This window comes from Charadrius vociferus, unplaced genomic scaffold (genome assembly GCF_000708025.1).
Source record: "Charadrius vociferus isolate BGI_N301 unplaced genomic scaffold, ASM70802v2 scaffold62, whole genome shotgun sequence".
NCBI classification, from domain to species: domain Eukaryota; kingdom Metazoa; phylum Chordata; class Aves; order Charadriiformes; family Charadriidae; genus Charadrius; species Charadrius vociferus.
In genome coordinates this window covers 3,136,676-3,155,327 of record NW_009647419.1, presented here as the reverse complement: position 1 = coordinate 3,155,327, position 18,652 = coordinate 3,136,676, and the positions used below count along the sequence as shown (strand labels likewise).

The following is an 18,652-nucleotide window of genomic DNA, read 5'->3' as shown; positions in this document are numbered from 1 at the left end:
GGTCAGCCCGTGTCGCCGCCGGCGGAAGGGCGGGAGCGGGGGACAGCGGGGCGAGGGCCCCTGGCGTGGCGCGGCGGGGTCTTTGCAGGACTGCAGCGGGCCCGGGCTCTCCCTGTGCGGAGGAGGGAGAAGGGTGATTTCCCCCGCACCCTGTTCCTTAGAGAGCCAAATGGGGGAAAAAAAATCATTGATTTACATTTTAACTAATGTTTTTCCTTTAGTTTCCGTTACATTTTTATTTCTCTCTTATCGGCTAGAGCCGTTTTAGATAAGGCTCAAAGATGATGCTATCTTTTGCAAAGGCAAAGGATGTAACTAGTCGCCCATTTAACACTGGTTTGTGTTATTGTATAAATATCGTTAATCTATGGGAAGATAAGTTTTAGTAGGATATTGAATTGAGTATTTTGTCTGAGTTCTTCTGCTGTCATGGGCATACAAAGGAGACTCTGTTACAGATTTATATCTTTGAAAGGTATTCTTTGATAGGCTGTGCTTTGTAGTTGGAGCTGTGCACAAGGTGTTCCAGTCTTCCCGCTCAGTCTTGGCAAAAGCTGATTTGGGTATGTGAAACTCTGGTTTGGTATCTGAAGTGATGCCATCTTGGATGCAGACACCTTCATACTAAACCAAACTGTATAGTCGTACTTTTTTTTTAAGCCACTGGCATTCGCTCACTTTGGTTTTCTCTTGTCACTCCTCGGTGCCATCACTGTCTTGTCTGACAACTGTTAGCTGTGGTATGTAATAGGTTTACTGTGTGTTTGTATTTCGCTGAAAGAAGAGATTTTCATACTGGGGTATTTGAGGCTATGGTTCCATGGTCACTCAGTCCAGCACGTGTACAATTAAAAATAATGGTACGCTCACTTTTTGCTCTTGCTCTGCAGTATATTCTGCCCCTTCCCTTGTGCTCACACTGATATTTGTGAAGTTGCAGAGTGAGCTGATTTGAGGAAATGATGTGGCTGAAAGTCAACCAACAAAAATATATTGCCTGTTATGATTCATTGTATGATGGGACCCCCAAGACAGAATGGGGATTGCCCTTTCTGATGGTGGTACTGTATTTCTTTTGAGCTGTAGGCATAGAAGAGATCACAGGTGATTGTAGTGGAGTTAAAATTCAGCTATTGGTGCTATTTTTTATTTAAAGGTGAGCTGTCCTGAAGGTATAGAAAGATAATGTTGTATTTGACAGGTAAGCCAAGCTAGGCTGAGAAGCTTGCCGCTGGCCATTTGTTTTTGGGCTGTTATCTCAGTCCTATAAGTTGTCTGTGGGGTAGTGTTGCAAAGTGCATTGCTAGTAAGTCAAGGTTGAAAATAAATAATTTTTTAAAAGGAGGTAATTTTTAATCTGATTCATGTCAGTTTGTGTTGTGGCTCCATGGACAGTTGCATAGTCAAAACTGAGGGGATGACAAACTGGGATACAGGAGCAGAACTTTCTTAAACTGACTTCACCATCACTCAGCTTGCTGTTTCACTGTATCCATGATAGGCTGTAAACCTGTGCTGGCTGTAACAAAACTTTTAATGCTGAATGTGTTGGTGGTTCAGACTTGGAGAAATTTGACGTAGGAGTTTTTGATTGGAAGCCTCCCACTTTCCATTTAGGGAAAAAAAAAAAGCCACCAACCCACCCACCCCCCTCCCCCCAACACAAACATTGTTCTTGACAAACACTGTTCTTCCAGTGTTATTTTGCACTCTTCTGGCTCAAGTTACAGTAGTCATCTCAGCAAATTGTTGCATATTCTTGATGTTTTTCGTGCCTATTCTAATTTCAGAGAAGGAGGATTGAAGAATTATTAATCATAGAAATTAGGCTTCAGCAAGTTAGCTAGTGCTGAACTGCTGAGCCAAATATTTGTTTACGTAGAAGAATATTACTGCATTTAAGGAAAACCTTTCTCTAGGAAGCAGCTCTCACAATAAGAGGGATCTTAACACAATGTAATACAGCTCGTTAACCTGTATTGTGCCATCTCTTGCATATGCTAAAGCCCAGTGTAAGTAATTTCGAAAGTGTATATTGTGCACATTTTTTCCATGGAAGTTTTTGTCAGCCAAAAGGTGTCTGACGAGCACTACTTCTTCTTTAAAAGTGATGTTATAAAGCATGAAGTCCATATACAGGTTGATTTTACTTCTTAGAAGTACTGTGTACAAAATTAGCACTAATTAGAGAAAGATAAAAGCTGGGATTATGCTGATGTTTTCCAAACAGTTCAGTGGAACTAAGTGTGATCAAAACAAAGCAGACAGCAGATATGTTGGGTCAGCATAATTGGGTAAAGTTTCAATAAAGTTTTCAGATTTATGTGATTTAAGACTCCCTCTTCAGAAGTTTGATTATACAAAGTGTAGAAATGTGGAGTGTTACTCATATGTGTTAGCAAGTGGCGTTTTAGAGCTGTCACTGAAAGGAGATGAGTTCAGACAGAAGACTCAGGAAGAGGAATTTAAACTGCAGCAAGGAAGGAGGACTTGGAAGAGGGGCGTATATGCATAAGGCTGGAAGACGTAGGATGTGTAATGAAGACACTGATGGGGTAAGGCCGTAGGGTTAAAATGCAGAAAAGCTTTGAGTACAAGCTCTAAGTTATTGTCCGTACTCTTCATATGAATTGGAGTGTCAAAGAAGCAGCCATAGAGATTTCTTATTCCCTTTTCGTGAGGTGGAGTGCATGTATTCCCAGATTATCAGCATCATTGCCCATTTTCTTGTGCGTAATTGGGATGCTAACTGCCAGTGGAGCTGTATATTGGACATTGCAAGTATGGATAGTGTTAGTTTCTTAGTAGGTGGGGAAAACTGTTGGAATTGGAAGAGCATGGGGTAACAGCAAAGGTTTGGGGTGAGTATTGAAAAATGTAATAGAGGAGAGCAAGGTCAGGGCTGTACAGTGAGTGATTTTGGCGGACTTCTGTTTGTTCTTGCAAGGCTGACACATACTGCTTTTATTTGTCCCTGCTGACTTGTGTGCTTGTTCCTTTTCTAGTTTCTCTCAGCTTCTTTGCTTTCTTGTAAGAAAATCGGCTGAAATTAGAGGACTAGAGTATGTTGGGTCAACAGAGAAAGAAGAAATTAAGAGCTGGTATGCAACCTGTGCAATAATATGGCAATGGTAACTGCAGTTTAGGCACCAGAACAGGAAGGGAGGAAAACACAGTGCAGTGCATAGGTAGGAATGACTAGTAGTGGTGTTCAGTGCTCCCAATGAAAAAGCTTTTAAAACTGGAATATCTCAAACTGAAAAAAAAAAAAAAAAAATTGTGAAGTTCAAATATGTACCAGTGTAACTGCTGTCTCTAGGCAATCTGTGTTGCAGTCATTGACAATCCTAACATCCCAGACTTTCTGAATGTAAACTCTTTCTTTCCTTTGCCCAAAAGTTTGTTTTGAGATGTAATCATCACTTCTCTGTCTCCAGTTCCTGGAGATGGTTGTCATGTATGTGCACAACTTGCCAACAGTCTCGATGGCAAGAAGATACCCTTCAAGATAATAACTTCTTGAGGCAGCCCTCAAAATTCAGTGTCATACTGGGCACATATGAGCCTTCAGAGTGTGTTTGTATGAGACACGTGCACCTTGTATATGTTGTATCTCAGCTAGGCTGTTGCAGGATCATATTGTGCTATACAACACAGTTGGTTTCAGAAAGTAATTAAAATGTGTTCTGAAAAATGCTGGGATTCAGCTTAATGGAGCAAAACAGAAATCACTAATATGTTACCTTAGGATGAGGTTATGTGCACAATGGATTCTAGTGCAGATTTGTACTGCAAGTAAATTTTGTTCAGGCAAATTTGTGAGGGAATTATTTTGCTTTCTTACTGGAGATTATGTACTGTTCTTTTGGTCTCTTGGAGGATTGAGCTGAATCTGCTGCATCTTCTCAGGATTGATGCAGACACCATGGTCCACCTGCTGCTTGCTACTGCAGTTTTCAGCGGTGAAAGCAATATGTAGTGCATGACCGGTTTGGCAGAATTGAAGCTGCTTCATTGCTTCCTGTTAAGCAGAATCTAAACCATGTTGGTTTAAAAAAGTAAATCAAGTATCTCTGTCTTCAGGCAGTCTCATGTGTTTCTTATGGAACTCCCCTTACTTTGATCATTCCTGTATTCTAGTGCCATATTCTAGAATGATGTGAGGCATAACTAGGTAAGCATAACTTAGGAATGTCTGTGTGGAGGCAGTTAGTTCAGGCCGCCTTTGCTGTAGTTTTTTTTTCAAACACAACTTTATTTAGCTCTGGTTTAGCTCTATCTAAATAATGATAATAGGAATTCTATTATAGAAGGTGTTTCTATAGTCACTGGTGTTTATTATGTTGTGCTTATCTGCTGAAAGCAGCATGAGATGAGGAAAACTGTTGAAAACACGACTGCTAGGAAAATCTTTGTTTACACTGGTTTATACTTTGGTTCATGTTGTTACTAAAGCTGGAAAGAGCCAGAAATGCAGACACTTTTATTAAGAAATTCCTGGCACTGTTTTTTATGCAATGTTTGTTTAGCTGCTTCTCCTCTATAAAGAAAGGGGGACAGCAGCGAATCTGGGACTTCTTGAACTTCTCTGTTTTTCCACCTTCCGAAGTGGTGCTTTATGAAATGTCTTTTTGAGTTGAAAATTTCCCTTCTAGATAATGTAAATATAGAGCCTGTTATTGGCAGCTGGGATGAGAAATGAAATGTAGTCAATACCCTCCCTTTTCTTTAGTAACTAAAGACAACTGAAATATTTGGAACAAGTGTTCTTCTAGTCTGATATTTTTAATTGATCCATCCACCCCAAGTCTCATATGTTAAGCAGAGCAGAGTCACTTGCCTTTCTGTAGCTGAGATTAAAATTCCCTGATTGATGGGCTTGCACTCTTTCTTCAATTTACAGAGACGTTCACCGAGTCTCCGCTCTGAGTCTTCACTGGAACAGAGTTTGCGGATTACTGTTGGTAATGACCGGTATTGCATTGGCACACCAGAGCGAAGGAGGCTGCCTGATAGACTGGGCTCACCAATTGATAACCTGAGTGACAGGTATGGTCCTCCGCAGATGGGGATTCAAGTGCGTGAAACAGTGAGAACGTGGGAATGGCTGTACGGGGTGAGACCAAACATATAATTAGCCCAGGGAGTGCCTAGGAAACGGGGGTAAGAGGGCAAGCATATAGTGATGCTTCCCTGGAATACTCCTCCAGCCTCCAGCAAGCTGTGGCGCAGGGGATTCCTGAACAGAAGTCGCTGCCTGTGTTCATAGTAACTCTAAACTGATATTTCTTCTCTGATCATTATCAACTGCTTCTAAAACCCATATAAACTAAAAGTGTCTAGAGCGGGGGTGAGCTGTTTCATTTGACATTTCACAGCTTCAGCCGCCTTCTTCTGTTTCTTAGGAACCTACCTAGTCCTCACCAAAAGGAAGGTTGTTTATGGATAGTATAAAGGTTCAACTTCCTCATTTATTGGGAGGAATAATCTACTTTCCTGATTTTTGAAAATAGTACTGAAGAAAGCTCTAGTGTAGCTTTAAGAAAATTTATTATTTTGATTTTAAAAACCCTGCACAAGAGAAGTGAACATGGTCTGACAGTCTCATACATGATAAAATAAGTGTTAGAATTCTTAGGGTTCTTTGATTGGAATTGGAGAGAAACATAGTTAATGAAGAGACATCTTTTATGTTAAAAATACTGCTGTGAACAGTGAAATATAAATATTAGTAGATAGTGTTTGGCAGTCTTTGCCTTCAGTAGGAGAACAGGTATAATCTGGCAAAAGAAGTAAAATAAGAAGGCTTTATGCAAATAAAATAATTTTCTTTGTCTTGAATTGCAAAGCTAAAGATGGCATAGTTTAAGCCCCAGAGCATACAGTTGCAGTTTCAAGTCAGGGATGAGCATCCAGCACAAAAAAAGCACTGTAACTTCCATTATTGATGCAAATATCCCCAACTGTTAAAAAAAAAAAAAAAAAAAAGAGAGAGAAAAAAAAAAAAGGGAAGTAAGTAGAATAAATACATTTCCTGTCTTTTTCAAGTGTAAGGTTAAGTTTCAGCAGGTGCGGAAAACCAAATGAGACTTTAGTTTTCAGTACTGTCACTTTTACGCCTTTCCCTCAGTTCTCCTGGGACCAGTGTTCGATTGTAAATCCCCTGTGCAGGCTGCAGTCTTCTGAATGAGATGAGTGCATATGCCCAGGGAGAGTACAGTGGTTGGAAGGAGCAGGAAATGGTATGTAGGAGAACTGGCAATGCTCTGGCAAATTAAGAACACGTGTTGGGGGCGTTGTGTTTGTCCCATTGCTTTCTTTTCTCCAGTGAGGTTTTATATTTAATCTGTTTTGTGGTTGTGATTCATGGTTGGAAGTAACATCAGTGTCCTGGTTTGAGCAACCCAGGATTAATTTCTCTGTCAGTAATTTTACTTTTCAGTAAGGCCTCTTCTAGTGCTAGGGAAAAACACATTTTTAGAAGACCCTGGTGTCTGAATTTGTGAAAATACGTACTTTATAGCCAGCTATGGTGTGCAGGTTTCAACGTCTCAGTGTTTTTGAGCTAGCCAGGCGCAGAGATGAGGAGGAGTGAGACCTGGGTACTTAACCCAAGCTGACCAACAGGATTATTTTATATCATGAATGTCACATTTAATATAAACTAGAAAGTTTGCTGAGGAGTTCTCTTCTATGATGGCTGTGATCCTGAGGACTTCTTGCCCCAGTGCCAGACCCCTGAGGCCTTCCCTTCCTCCTGAAGCTGTAGTGCTTGCTGTGTCTGACATTTGCTGTCCACTGCTGGGAGTGCACAGCTTCCCACTGATAGAATTGGCTGAGTATAAATCTCGTATATTTTATATTGGTATTGGGATCAATACTGGTACTTTGGTATTATTAATGTTAATCATTTAGTATTATTCTATTAAATCTGTTTATATGTCAACCCTCGGGTTTCCTTGTTTTTTCCCCAATTCGCCTTCCCGGGTGGGGAGGGATCATTGGGTGACAGAATAATTGTCTAAATGACAATAAATTGTTACGGGTTTGTCAGACCACCGCAGTCGGGTACAGTGGAGTTTATTTTAACGTAAGAGTGAAAATGACAAAGAACTGTCACTTTATCTCTGTTACAGGACCCATAGATGTAAAAAAAAGGTTGGAATAGACTCCTGAGAAGGTATAAAAGTAGCAGATGCATCAGAATGAGAATAAGAGAAAGTGAGACCGTGTAGACCTTAGTTTTTGAGTGACTTCCCATACATTTGTAGTATAGGTATGCAAGAACTCCATGTGGATACATCTATGTTTTTTGGGAGGGTTTTTTTGTCCAGTCTGTTTTTGCTGGCTGCATTTGTCTGAGAGGTGCCCACTGTCGAGAAGCTTAAAGTGTGTGACAACTTAGTCATCCCTTAGCTTTTCTTAAACCTTCTAGGTACTACTTCTGACTTCCAAGTTTCTTCACTGTTTAGCCACTTTGTTTTTAAAAGACACTTTGTATTTGGTTAAGGACATTGTTTTATCATGTGGTTTTTTTCCCCTCTTGAGAGGCTGCCCTGGTACTGAGACACTGACTTTATATCTATCACTAGGCTTTAAAGTAGCCCTTACTGCAAATCATCATTTGGTTTAATACATTCTTTCTTGGCATGTGGTATGTTGTCATTCTCATTTAAATTAAAGGAAAAAAAGAAAAAAATAGAGTTTTTTCTGAAGGTGTCTTTTCAAATTTTGAAGTAATCGGAGCAAATAATTTTGAATTTAGTTATTGGAAATTTCAAGCAATCACTTTTACAAATTATTCTCTGTAATTTGTAGGGCCTTGCAATGGTAGAGAGGTTCATTAGCCTATAAAGAAAATAAAATACAATACCAAACGATGGAAATCAGGGATGGTTTTGGATTCTTCTGCAGCAGTGGATTTTCAGGATGCCCCAGGAGAATTTCTCAGGGTTTATATCCATGTGCAGGTCCATCCTAAAACATCTGTAAGAACTTGCCCTGAGTTTCTAAGGCAGCTGGCCTCCTGCACATGTCTAAGTAAGCATACAGGATGTTTCCAGTCTGTGACTTCAAGGTCATTTAAGAAGCTTTAGTATTCTACTTCAACAGATTAGTATTTTTTTGTCTTCCAGAATCTTAATCTATCAAAGTGAAGAATATATCTTATCCCTGTCCCTGTCTTCCATCTCTCCCTCTGTCGGTATTTTTAAGACATTCTACTATTATCTGAGCTGGCATAAGCTATACAGAACATCCCACCAATTCGTTCGTCTGAGGTTAATCCAAAAGATTATATCATATCACTGCAGAGACTTGGTCTGTGTTAAGCTGTGCTCTGAAATAGCATTTTTTTGGCATAATATCAAGACTGACAGTTGGCTTCAGTATGAGCAGCTGACCTCCTATTCAAAGACTGTCTCTTAAGGTGGAGTCCTGTTGGTTGCTGACAGCAGAATACCATTATTTATTTCTGGTTTTGTATATGTGAATAAATATGCCAAAAAGTAAACTTAGTTTACACTAGGTGCAGTTCTCTGAAGCATCATGTCTATGTAGTCTATGGTCTATTCTCCTCTGACACTGCAAACTCCAGTAATTCATGGATTCTGTGTTAGTGAAGGAATTGGGACGGTCACAGTGGTACCACTTATACCCTCTCTCTGTAGTAGACATTGCTGACTAAAAGAACCCAAACCAGTTAAGAGGGACATATCTCTGTTGGACTGTATTTATAGAAAACATATTTCAAATAATCACAGTTTCTGTAATTCTGTTCCTGACACCTGTATTTAATCTGTGGGCTTTAAATCTGCATCTTAGCTGTTCAGAGTGTATTTAGAACATCTTTCTAGTTGTCAGTATAGTATGTTTGCTGTTCCTTTCTTTCCAAAGTATGATTAAATATTCCTTCTGCTTTGTCACTGCAGTCACAGCATTTTAATTGTAGGTGACACCTGGCTAGCATGCATGCAAATTATTTGCACAAAAGTCAGCTGAAGTTTTATGGTGAAACACATTTGTTACTCCACCAGGTATGTTCATGCAGTTTGTATAGGTTTAGCAGGCTCTTGGAAAAGGTGACACTGGGGATTGACATACCTTTATGAAGGCTGTCAGAAGCAACATTTATGTATGAAATTTCATTCTAGCTACTTTTTAGATATTTTGATGCTTTTGAGGGGGGTGGAGTGTGTAGTTTTCTGGAAACTGGAAAAGGTACTGTCTAATACTGCAGGTACTAGTGTATGCCATATTTGCCTTATAAGATGTGTTGTACTGTTAAAGCATCTAATAACATGAAATGTTTTGCAGTGATGCAGGTTAGAGATAAAGTGAAGTTTTGTGTTGGTTTTGTTCTTAAATATACGTATGTAAACTATGAAAATACTCAATAAAAAGACCTTGTCTGTTTATGTCTGTTATTCTTTAGTCTGGTGACTTTAAAAACTGGGGTATAATTTAACTGCAAATTATTTTGAAGATGTCATCTGGACTTGATTTGTCCCCCCTCAGTTCTATGGAGGGACTTTTCTCAGTAGGAGGAGGTGATTTTTGAGGATTCAGGCAATCATGCATAGTTTGTCTCAAGTTGATGTCTTGATCGCTCGGGCAAGACATTTCTCTGTTGTCAATTTCTGTCCCATTGATTTCACTTCTGAAGCACATTTGCTTCCAGTTTTTGGAGGATCTTGCTATGTTTTTGAAATTCCTGTGAGTAAAACCAGCAACTGGTTTGGTTTGTGTTCTAAAAGAACAGTCCCCCAAAAGTTTGTAGGGGTGGGGAAAAAGGCCGTAGTTGAAACGGTACTCCTAATTGGAGGTGTGTGTAGGAATTGGTCCAAAAGAAGATACTCCAAGAGATATAGCTAGTTGTTCTGGTATTGTGCCAGTTGCACATCCACTGTACGTAATAATGCAGAGGCTGGCACAAAGGAATGATACTATTACATTTACTACCCCTGGTTCATAGATATCTTATAAAAAACTGTGCTTCTTTTTATGTATAGTAGTTCATGTGATTAGTGACAGTCCTGTCTACAGATCTGTTGCAACAGAAAACGTTGCTAGAATTCGTGGTCCTTGTCCACAGCTGAAGATAAAAAGAGGATCTGGTTGCCAGTGTGAAACTGAATTATACCTTGAATAATTCATATGAAATGTGACCTTGGCATCTTGCTGGGAGAGATGAGGAAAGGGATTGTGCTCTGAAATAGGATAGTAATGTTTTTTTTAAAACGTGTAGTCTTTCTTCTTCACAGGAATAAATCCATTCTATCAATTTTTCAAGGCTCTTCTTCTGCAGTATGAGTTCAGTTGTTCATGTCACTGTGTTTGCAGGTGACTTCCTAGGAGGGTTGCATAGTACCATTAAAAATAAGTTTCTGGCTCTGCCCTGCCCTTTAAGTACATAAAATGTTGTTTCTGTTTAGTGATGGAGATGTTACTCTGAAACTGATTTGGGAATTTCTTACTCTTGAGTAGGAGTAAGACTTAGTTTACTCTGACTCAAGTACTTATGTTTATTCCATGCTTCTCTTATCCAGGGATGATATGGCTGATGGTCCAATATTCACTAGAGGCCTCTCATGTCCTCGAGGCCTTGAGAGATACTCATCGCATGAAGATCAATCTTCAAGTCCCTTCATCATGAGACATGATGAAGACTACCGCAACCGAGATGTTTTCCTCCACCGTTCAGATTATAGTCCGCATTATGGTCGTCGAGAAGAGCTGCCTCGTGGATCTGACAGAGATGGCGACAAACTCAGGAAATCCTCCTACCTATCAAGGCCAGAAGAGAGAGGACGAGAAATAAAGCGTCCACGGTATGAAAAGGATGAGAAGTTGCATGGTGTGAGTGGAGAGCATCAGAGTTTCTCATCAGGAACACGAAACTATCGCAGACGAAGCCGTAGCCGCAGTAGAAGCCCAAGCCCGTCGTACCTGAATGAAGAGTTCCGAGAGCTTGACCGTGCAAGGAGAAAAAGAGAGGAAGAAGAGCGTAGTAGAAACTTGAATCATGATGTTTCAGGCAGTGGTTATGTGATCCCCGGCTTGACTAACACACTACAGACTTCTGAGCCTCGGTATACGTATAGGCCTGAGGAAATCCCATCCATGCCCAAAAAATCTATTTTGAAGAAACGAGTGGAGGTGGAAGTAGAGCCTCCTATTCAGGTTTGATCTCTGTCTGTCTGTCTATGTATTTCTACTTTCCAAAACAGTCGCTTCATGATACAGAGTGTTAGTTTGACTTCCGAAATAGAAAAGCCAAATCTTTATGTTTTCCTGTCTTTGAGAGAACAGGTATCTTTTTGCAGGCCTGTACAAGTTAGGATTACATTAGAAACTTTAAATGGTGAAGACATTTAATTAGGAATCATATCTGTGTGTGTGTGTGTGTATATATATATATATATATAAAATCTGAGGCAGAATAGAATGTCCTTGTTGAAATTCAGTCCAGGATGCTGAGATCTGGGCCAGCTTTTATAGAAAAGCTGAGTCTTTTTGTACGACAGGCAGCCAGGACATTGATTGAAGCTCTCTGCCTATCACAGTGCCTCTTTCCTGTTTGTTTATAGACTTAGAGAACTGCCTAATGCATCCTCAGTACCTCTGGCTGAAAACATCTTTGAATTTCCTTATTTTTTTCCCTTTGGACTGTATAGGCTGGGAACAACCCTACTTAATTTGTACCCAAGCTGTACCAACTGAGTCTCAAAATTAGAGCAACGGAAAGAGAAGCAGTTGTGACCTGTGATAAATTGACTTTTCTTTTCTCATGTTTTAGTCCATCACTTTTGATCTGCCTGTTGTACTGATCAGTGTCGGTTTGACAGTGACATGTTTATCTCAGGAGGTGCTCCAATACTGAGGATCCCATTCCATACCTATTATTGGAACTCCTATTTAAGACGGTATTAATTATGCATATCTGAAAAAGTGACTGCGAATAACTCCAATGCAGTTGTTTTTATCTGTCTTAAGGTGTTGAAATCCTATTTATCTGTGATTAAACTTGAAGCATAGCCAAATTTATGTTATGGGATTTCAATTTAAAAGTTTCAATTCCAATGCTTACAAAAATTTAATGAAATATAATTGTGATTTTGTGTATAATCTGAGATAAGTGTTCATTGCTGGACATCACATTCCAGAATCATTAGGTAACTTGTTTTGTAATCTTCTGTGTTCTCTTTCAACTGTATATTGTATTTTCTAACTCTTTTCTTCAGCTGTGAACTCAAGAAGAAATGAACATGTTCCTTTGTTTGTTCTGTGAGGTGCATAGTCCCCTCAGAAGGTGCTGTAGTAAATAGTAACTTCTTTCTCTTTCAGCCTGAGGGATTTTCAAGCAGTCTGGCTCCCAGCAAGGATCTTCCACTTCTTTCTAGTCATTCATCTTTGCCCCAGAGTAATGACCCGGCTCCTTTTGCCTCTGAAGTGGAGAACTTTCTCAAACGGTTTAACAAAGACTCTGTTGTGGAGTCTGCAAACAAGGAGTTGCATGACAGTTTATATGAGTGGAGCTCACTTTCTACGGCTTCCAAAGATGCTTTCAGGTTTGAAGAGAAGTTTGGAAGCTTCTTAAGTCACAAGGAAAAGGTAGAACCCAAGTCAGAGCCTGCTGATCGCCACACTGACTTCCTGCTGCCTCATGAGAGGGCCAGTCAGGATGGCAGTGGTTTCTCCCGGATTCTGGGTATGATGGCTGATTCTGTCAGTGCTCAGGAGAAGAGGAGACGTAGTTTTCCTGACATTGAGGATGAAGAGAAATTTCTTTATGGTGATGAGGATGAAGACACCAAAACTGAATCTCTCCCCGTTCAGAAGCCCCCAGTGAGTTGTGGCAATGAGATAATAAGCCAGAAAGTGAGCCCACCTCCTTCTCCTGCTCCAGCTGTCAAGCTGGATCCTTTAGAAGAGCCTAATGCTGAGTATGCAAAGATCCATGACTTACTCAAAACCATTGGACTTGACATTGGTGTTGCTGAAATTGGAAAACTGGCTGTTCGTACCCAGGAACGCCTTCATGGCAAAAAGTTGGCATCTCGTTCTCCTGATCGTCGCTCTTCAGATCCTCGCAGACTGGACCCTTGGGACTTGCGTCGCAGCCGGAGTGACACTCGTTCTCCTGAGTCAGGCCAGCAGCGCTCAGCATCACCTCCAGTCTCTTTCCAGCAGTCTAAAGATGCATCCTCTCTTCAGAAATCAGAATATACTAAGAACAAGCCAGTGGGACAGGATATACCTCCATGTGCACCAGAACAGCCTCTTCCTTCTGTCTCTCTCATTCCCTCAATTCCACCAGCTCCTCCTAGTTTGCCGCCTACGCCTACTTCTGTTTCCCAATACCAAATTCCCAACTATTCCCAGTTCACTGCCACTCAAATGCCCCAAAACTATCCACCTCCTACAATGGCTCCTCCAGGATACGATGCATATGGGCACTATATGGCATATGCAGCCTCTGGCTGGACCATGTACCCCCCTGCCCAACAGCCTAATCCTACACTGCCAGAAGCTCATGGTCTTCTTACTATGGCCATGTCAGCGAACCCCACGCGTCCCAACCTCCGGGTAATTGAGACAGTCTCTATGGGAAAGGATGTCCCTGATTTAAAAAGGGATGGTTCTGTGCTTGTTCATGTCCCTACGACTCCTGCTCATTCCAAAGTGCCCCTTCGTCTGTCTTCACACCCTCTCAAAAACACCACAGAAAAAATGTCGGATGAAAAAAATCGGGCAGCTCAAAAACAGAAGGTATGTTATCTATTCTAATACGTCAAAATATGTTGGACTGCTTGATTGCTGGTGTAGAAGCTTTTCCTCTTCAGGTGCGCCCTTTTTTTTTTTTTCCTGAGTGGCTCCAGTTTAAAAGCAGTTGGACTATATTTGCTTTCATTAAAGATTTCTAGGCATTTGTCATAGAATCATAGAGTGGTTTAGGTTGGAAGGAACCTTAAAGATCATCTAGTTCCAAGCCCCCTGCCATGGGCAGGGACATCTTTCACTAGATCAGGTTACTCAAAGCCCCATCCAACCTGGCCTTGAACACTTCCAGGGATGGGGCATCTACAGTTTCTCTGGGCAACCTGTTCCAGTGGCTCACCACCCTTGTTGTAAAAAAATTTCTTCCTTATGTCCAATTTAAATCTACCCTTGTTTATTTTTTAAAATCGTTGCCTCTTGTCCTGTCACTACAGGCCTGGGTAAAAAGTCTTTCTCCACCTTACTTACAAGCCTCCTTTATATATTGAAGGGCAGCAATAAGGTCTACCCGGAGCCTTCTCTTCTCCAGGCTGAGCAACCCCAGCTCTCTTCAGCCTTTCTTCATAGGAGAGGTGTCCTAGCCCTCTAATCATTTTCATGGCCTCAACAGGTCCATGTCTTTCTTGTACTGGGGGCCCCAGAGCTGGATGCAGTACTCCAGGTGGGGTCTCACAAGAACGGAATAGAGGTGGAGAATCACTTCCTTTGTCCTGCTGGCCATGGTTTTTGTGCAGCCCAGGATACAATTTGCTTTCTGAGCTGCAAACGCACATTGCTGACTCATATCTAATTTTTCATCTATGTATGCATATCTGCATTAGAGATGTAGCTGTGCTAATGATGCATTGTGTTAGTAGATCTGCTAGTAGAAGGGCAGAAAAGCTGGAAGCTTTTTGCCTACTCAGTTATATCACACTCCTCAGAACAGATGAGGCTGTGGAAAGATGGACCACTGAATCTAAGAGAGGCTCAAAAGAAGTCACTTTAAATTTTTGGTCTGAGATAACCTCTCTACTCTTTGGTTGAAGTGACTTAAAGAGGATTACTTGCACAAAGGGCTACATCAGCAGATTAGGGACCTTTCACTGCTTGTAGGCATATTAATTTCTTCAGCTGACACAGCTGAAATTTTGTTGATAATGAAACTTGGTGCTTCTGGAAGAGCTCTGTTGGCTGAAGGTGTGTAGTTTTCTCCTGCTGTGACATACCCCTGGTAGCTCACCTGTGCATCTTGGCAGAACTTCTAGGGCTTTGCCTGCAATACAGACTTATTTGGCTTGGGATTAGTCCACTGTTTTTTTGCTGGGATGGCTTAGAGTATAAAAACTTGCATGCTCCAGTTGATGCCCTTATGCTGAGAGAAAATCCAGAATGTGAGAATGGTGTTTTGGTGATGAAGAAGAAAAAAAAAAAAACCAACAACAAAACTTGTGGCATTTAAGACATGGCTTAACTGCATTGGTAGAACCCCTTCCAGGGCCTACTCTGGGCAGGATCTAGGGATGTAGTGATAGTAGTAGTGATTCACTAGGGAAGACAAAGCCTTGGGTCAGTGGTTGTTTGTTCAAGAGAGAAGTCAATTGTAAGCTTTAAGAGCATTGTGGAGGTAAAAAAAAAAAATAAAAAAAATTTGTCTCTTGAAAAATGAAGCAGAGAAGGAAATTGAAAGAACTTTTCAGATTTCATTTTAGTTTAGTTGATTTCATTTTAGCCTGGTTTCCTTCTGTGAGAATCAATGAAGACCAGTGAAAAGCGGCTTTGTGAGCTCCTCATGCCAGACACTTACCTTACTGAGCAAGAAACAAACTTCATACAGGTGTTCAATTTTGGACAGTTATGCCTGCAAAATGTACTTGGTGGTACAGTTATGATCAGATTGCAGCAGAACCTAATTAATAGTTAAAACTGGCCAGAGTCAAAACACGAGGCAAGGTGAAGGGCTGTGAAGTCTTTTGTCACTGATGGAACATGCCAACTGTAGAGGTACTGCATGAGTTTTGAAGAGTCATTTAGCATTGATCTTGCTCACCCCTGTAGAAGATAGTCAAATGAGCCTAAGTGCCTTGGGAGATGGTGCAACAAAAAAAGCAGTTTTGGGGAATACACTGCTAGAAGAAAAAAAATGCCTTCATGTAGGGTTGAAGTGTAAGCACACGATATAGTTACCTGCAGATGCAGAGGAAGAGGTGTATTTGTTGTGTTAAAATATTCAAGAACATTTTGAGAATAGTGAGAATTCTATGACTAGCACACTTGTCATTCTTGCAAGACTGATTAATTTGTGTTGGGAAGAGAAGAAAATCCAGTCCCCTTCCAATCTGTTTAGGTGATAGAAGAGAGAGAAAAACTGAAGAATGAACGAGAAGCACGGCAGAAGAAGCTTTACTATCTCAAGACTGAACTGGACAGGCTTCGTAAACAGCAAGGTACGGTGCATTCCCCCCCAGTTTTTTCTTTCCCACTGGGACGTATCACAAGTCCCAGTACCTGCTAGGAGAAGTGAAGACCAAAATAGTAATAGTCGGTAGTTTAAAACTAGTATTTTCATACTCCGGCCAATGTAGAACTCTTGAGGAAATTCTTGTAGAACTCTGATTACTATATTAAAATTAATTATGTCAAAGTTTGGCCATTACGCTGAAGCAAACAGTTGCTCTTGCATATTCTTTGGCAGCTTGGTAAGTTAAATGAACTAAATTTTGTGCATTTTAGTGCTTCTTTAGAAGAAGTTAGAAATAGTAACTGAAGACATACCAGTGTGCCTTTCAATTTTTCATTAATTTTATTTGGAGAAGGAAAAGTCCTGTCTAGGCAGAGCTAACTTTTGTATTTTTAAAAGGGTTTTTTTTGATCCAAATAAGTACTAATTTCCCTCACCTTTGAAAAACGATACTTTCAGGTTAGAATGTACGATTAACTTTTTCTTGTTTTGTCACACAGGGAAATAGTGATTACTAATTTGATTCTCTGTTGAGAATTATGGTGCTTCTGTTAGAGGTGTATATTAAGGCAGTCTTTATGGAGGTGGACTGCAGATTTAGTGATACTCTACCTGAGAGTCAGTTCCATTTTTACAACTTCCTAGTCAAAATATATCGGTAATATTTTATATTAGTATTTTAATTGTTGCCGGAATAGTTGTACAGATCTTAAGACAATTTTCCTGTTGCATTTCCAACTCTTCTACTTCTTTGATTGGCTCAGGAGAGATGTTGAGGAAAAAACGTCGTGAGAAGGATGGACACAAAGACCCCTTGTTGGTTGAGGTGAACAGACTACAAGAGAATATTATGAAGGAGATTTCAGAGCTGCATAAAGAATCTGATGCTGCTGACAAGAAGCAGTCTGAGCTTGACAAAGTAGCACAAATCCTGGGGATTAACATATTCGAAAAGCCCCGTAAACCATCTGTGGAAACCAAAGATTCCTCAGAAAAGAACAGCAAGTCAGAAAATGCAAAAGGTCTGGAGAAAACATCTTCCTCCAACAAGGTAAAGTCTTCTGGCTTGTATGCTAATGATTTTTCCACTAACAGAAGAGGGCGCCAGGGAGACAGTTGCTCCCAAATATTTGCTAGAGGATCATTTGATGTCATTTGTTATCACATCTCATATGCTGGTTTTGATGGTGCGTGCAGGCGAGAGTCAATGTGTCAGTGTTTATAGTTCCCCTCAGGGTTTGTGCAGTTCAGTACCATTTACTGTTTTTGATCTTGGTTTTGCTGAGGTGTTGGTTGGATTGAACAGTATCACGAGTGTTTGTAGCTGTTTGGGTCTCAATGCCATACCAGGAGGACAGACCTTTTTCTCTACATTTCTGGCATGGCCTGTCAAGGAGGAATGTTTCTAGCAGCAAAGCTTTCTGCAAAGTTTGGAGCATGTTGGTCTTTTCAATGGGTGATGATATTGACAAATCGCAAGACTTTCATATGATTGTCAGCTTAACATGATTATTATGTATATGCTACGTGTTCTTTCTTAAGAAATGTCACCATGCATCAGTATGGTCTCTCTGACATGGTCTATACTACTGAGTCCTGGATATACCAAAACAGGCTTATCACATCCCAGAAGATAGTTTTTACTTTGGAAGCAGTGTATGATAATAACATCTGAAAGGTTATGCATGTATTCAGGAGATTCGTTATCCTGCTTTTCAGATGTTTATTCAAATATATAACTGAGATAGCTGATGAGATGCTTCTTGTGTAGGCCTTACTGTGTATTTTTTGCAGCGAGGAAAATGTTAGTAGAGTAAGAGGTAATTCCTACAAAGTCGCTCAGCTCTGTGTATCCTGTAAACTTTTCCTTATGCTTCATCCTGGTAAGGTTCAGGGATCTTGTTAGATGTCTCTCATTTTTTGGGGCTTGCTTTTGTGTTTTGTTTTCTCGAAACGTCGCTGAAGTTGAGTATTCACTTACTTTTACAAATCATTTGCTTGATTCACCACATTGTAAAACTGAAGTAGGTAACAATGTCTGTTAAATCCTACATTGCATTAAGTTATATTGCTTTCTTTTCTTGAGATATGGCATGTGTGAATATGTTTTTCATTATTTTAATTCTCATTGTTTGTGCTGTCCAAACCCATAATGACTCGATCCTCTTTTCATAGTTTCTTATTTTAACGTGAAAAATTCTGAGTTTTGGTCAGGAACATTTAATATTTTCAGATATCTGTAACAGTGCACATAGTACACTGCCTTTAGTCTCTAAGGTTCACTTTGTAATTCTGATTGTTAACTTTTTTAATTAAAAGAAAGACAGTGCAGGCTTTTTGACACTGAGATTGGTTGACTCTGCCAACCTAAGGGCGAAACCACATGCCTGTCTCTTTATTTGCAAGCTACCTTGTGGTCCCGTGCTGCTGAAC

The 18,652-nt window shown here is 40.3% G+C and overlaps 1 protein-coding gene across 1 annotated transcript in view; it reads left to right on the top strand.

Annotated features, from left to right (window-relative positions):
• The first annotated feature begins 44 nt into the window (after nt 1–44).
• ZNF318 (zinc finger protein 318) overlaps nt 45–18,652 on the top strand; it is a 26,004-nt gene continuing 7,396 nt past the window's right edge. Inside the window, exons 1-6 of the mRNA XM_009880402.1 lie at nt 45–56; nt 4,904–5,049; nt 10,548–11,181; nt 12,346–13,770; nt 16,106–16,205; nt 16,984–17,270. Coding sequence (XP_009878704.1) covers nt 10,555–11,181; nt 12,346–13,770; nt 16,106–16,205; nt 16,984–17,270 — 2,439 coding nt within the window. The 5' untranslated portion in view covers nt 45–56; nt 4,904–5,049; nt 10,548–10,554. The remainder of the gene's footprint in view (nt 57–4,903; nt 5,050–10,547; nt 11,182–12,345; nt 13,771–16,105; nt 16,206–16,983; nt 17,271–18,652) is intronic.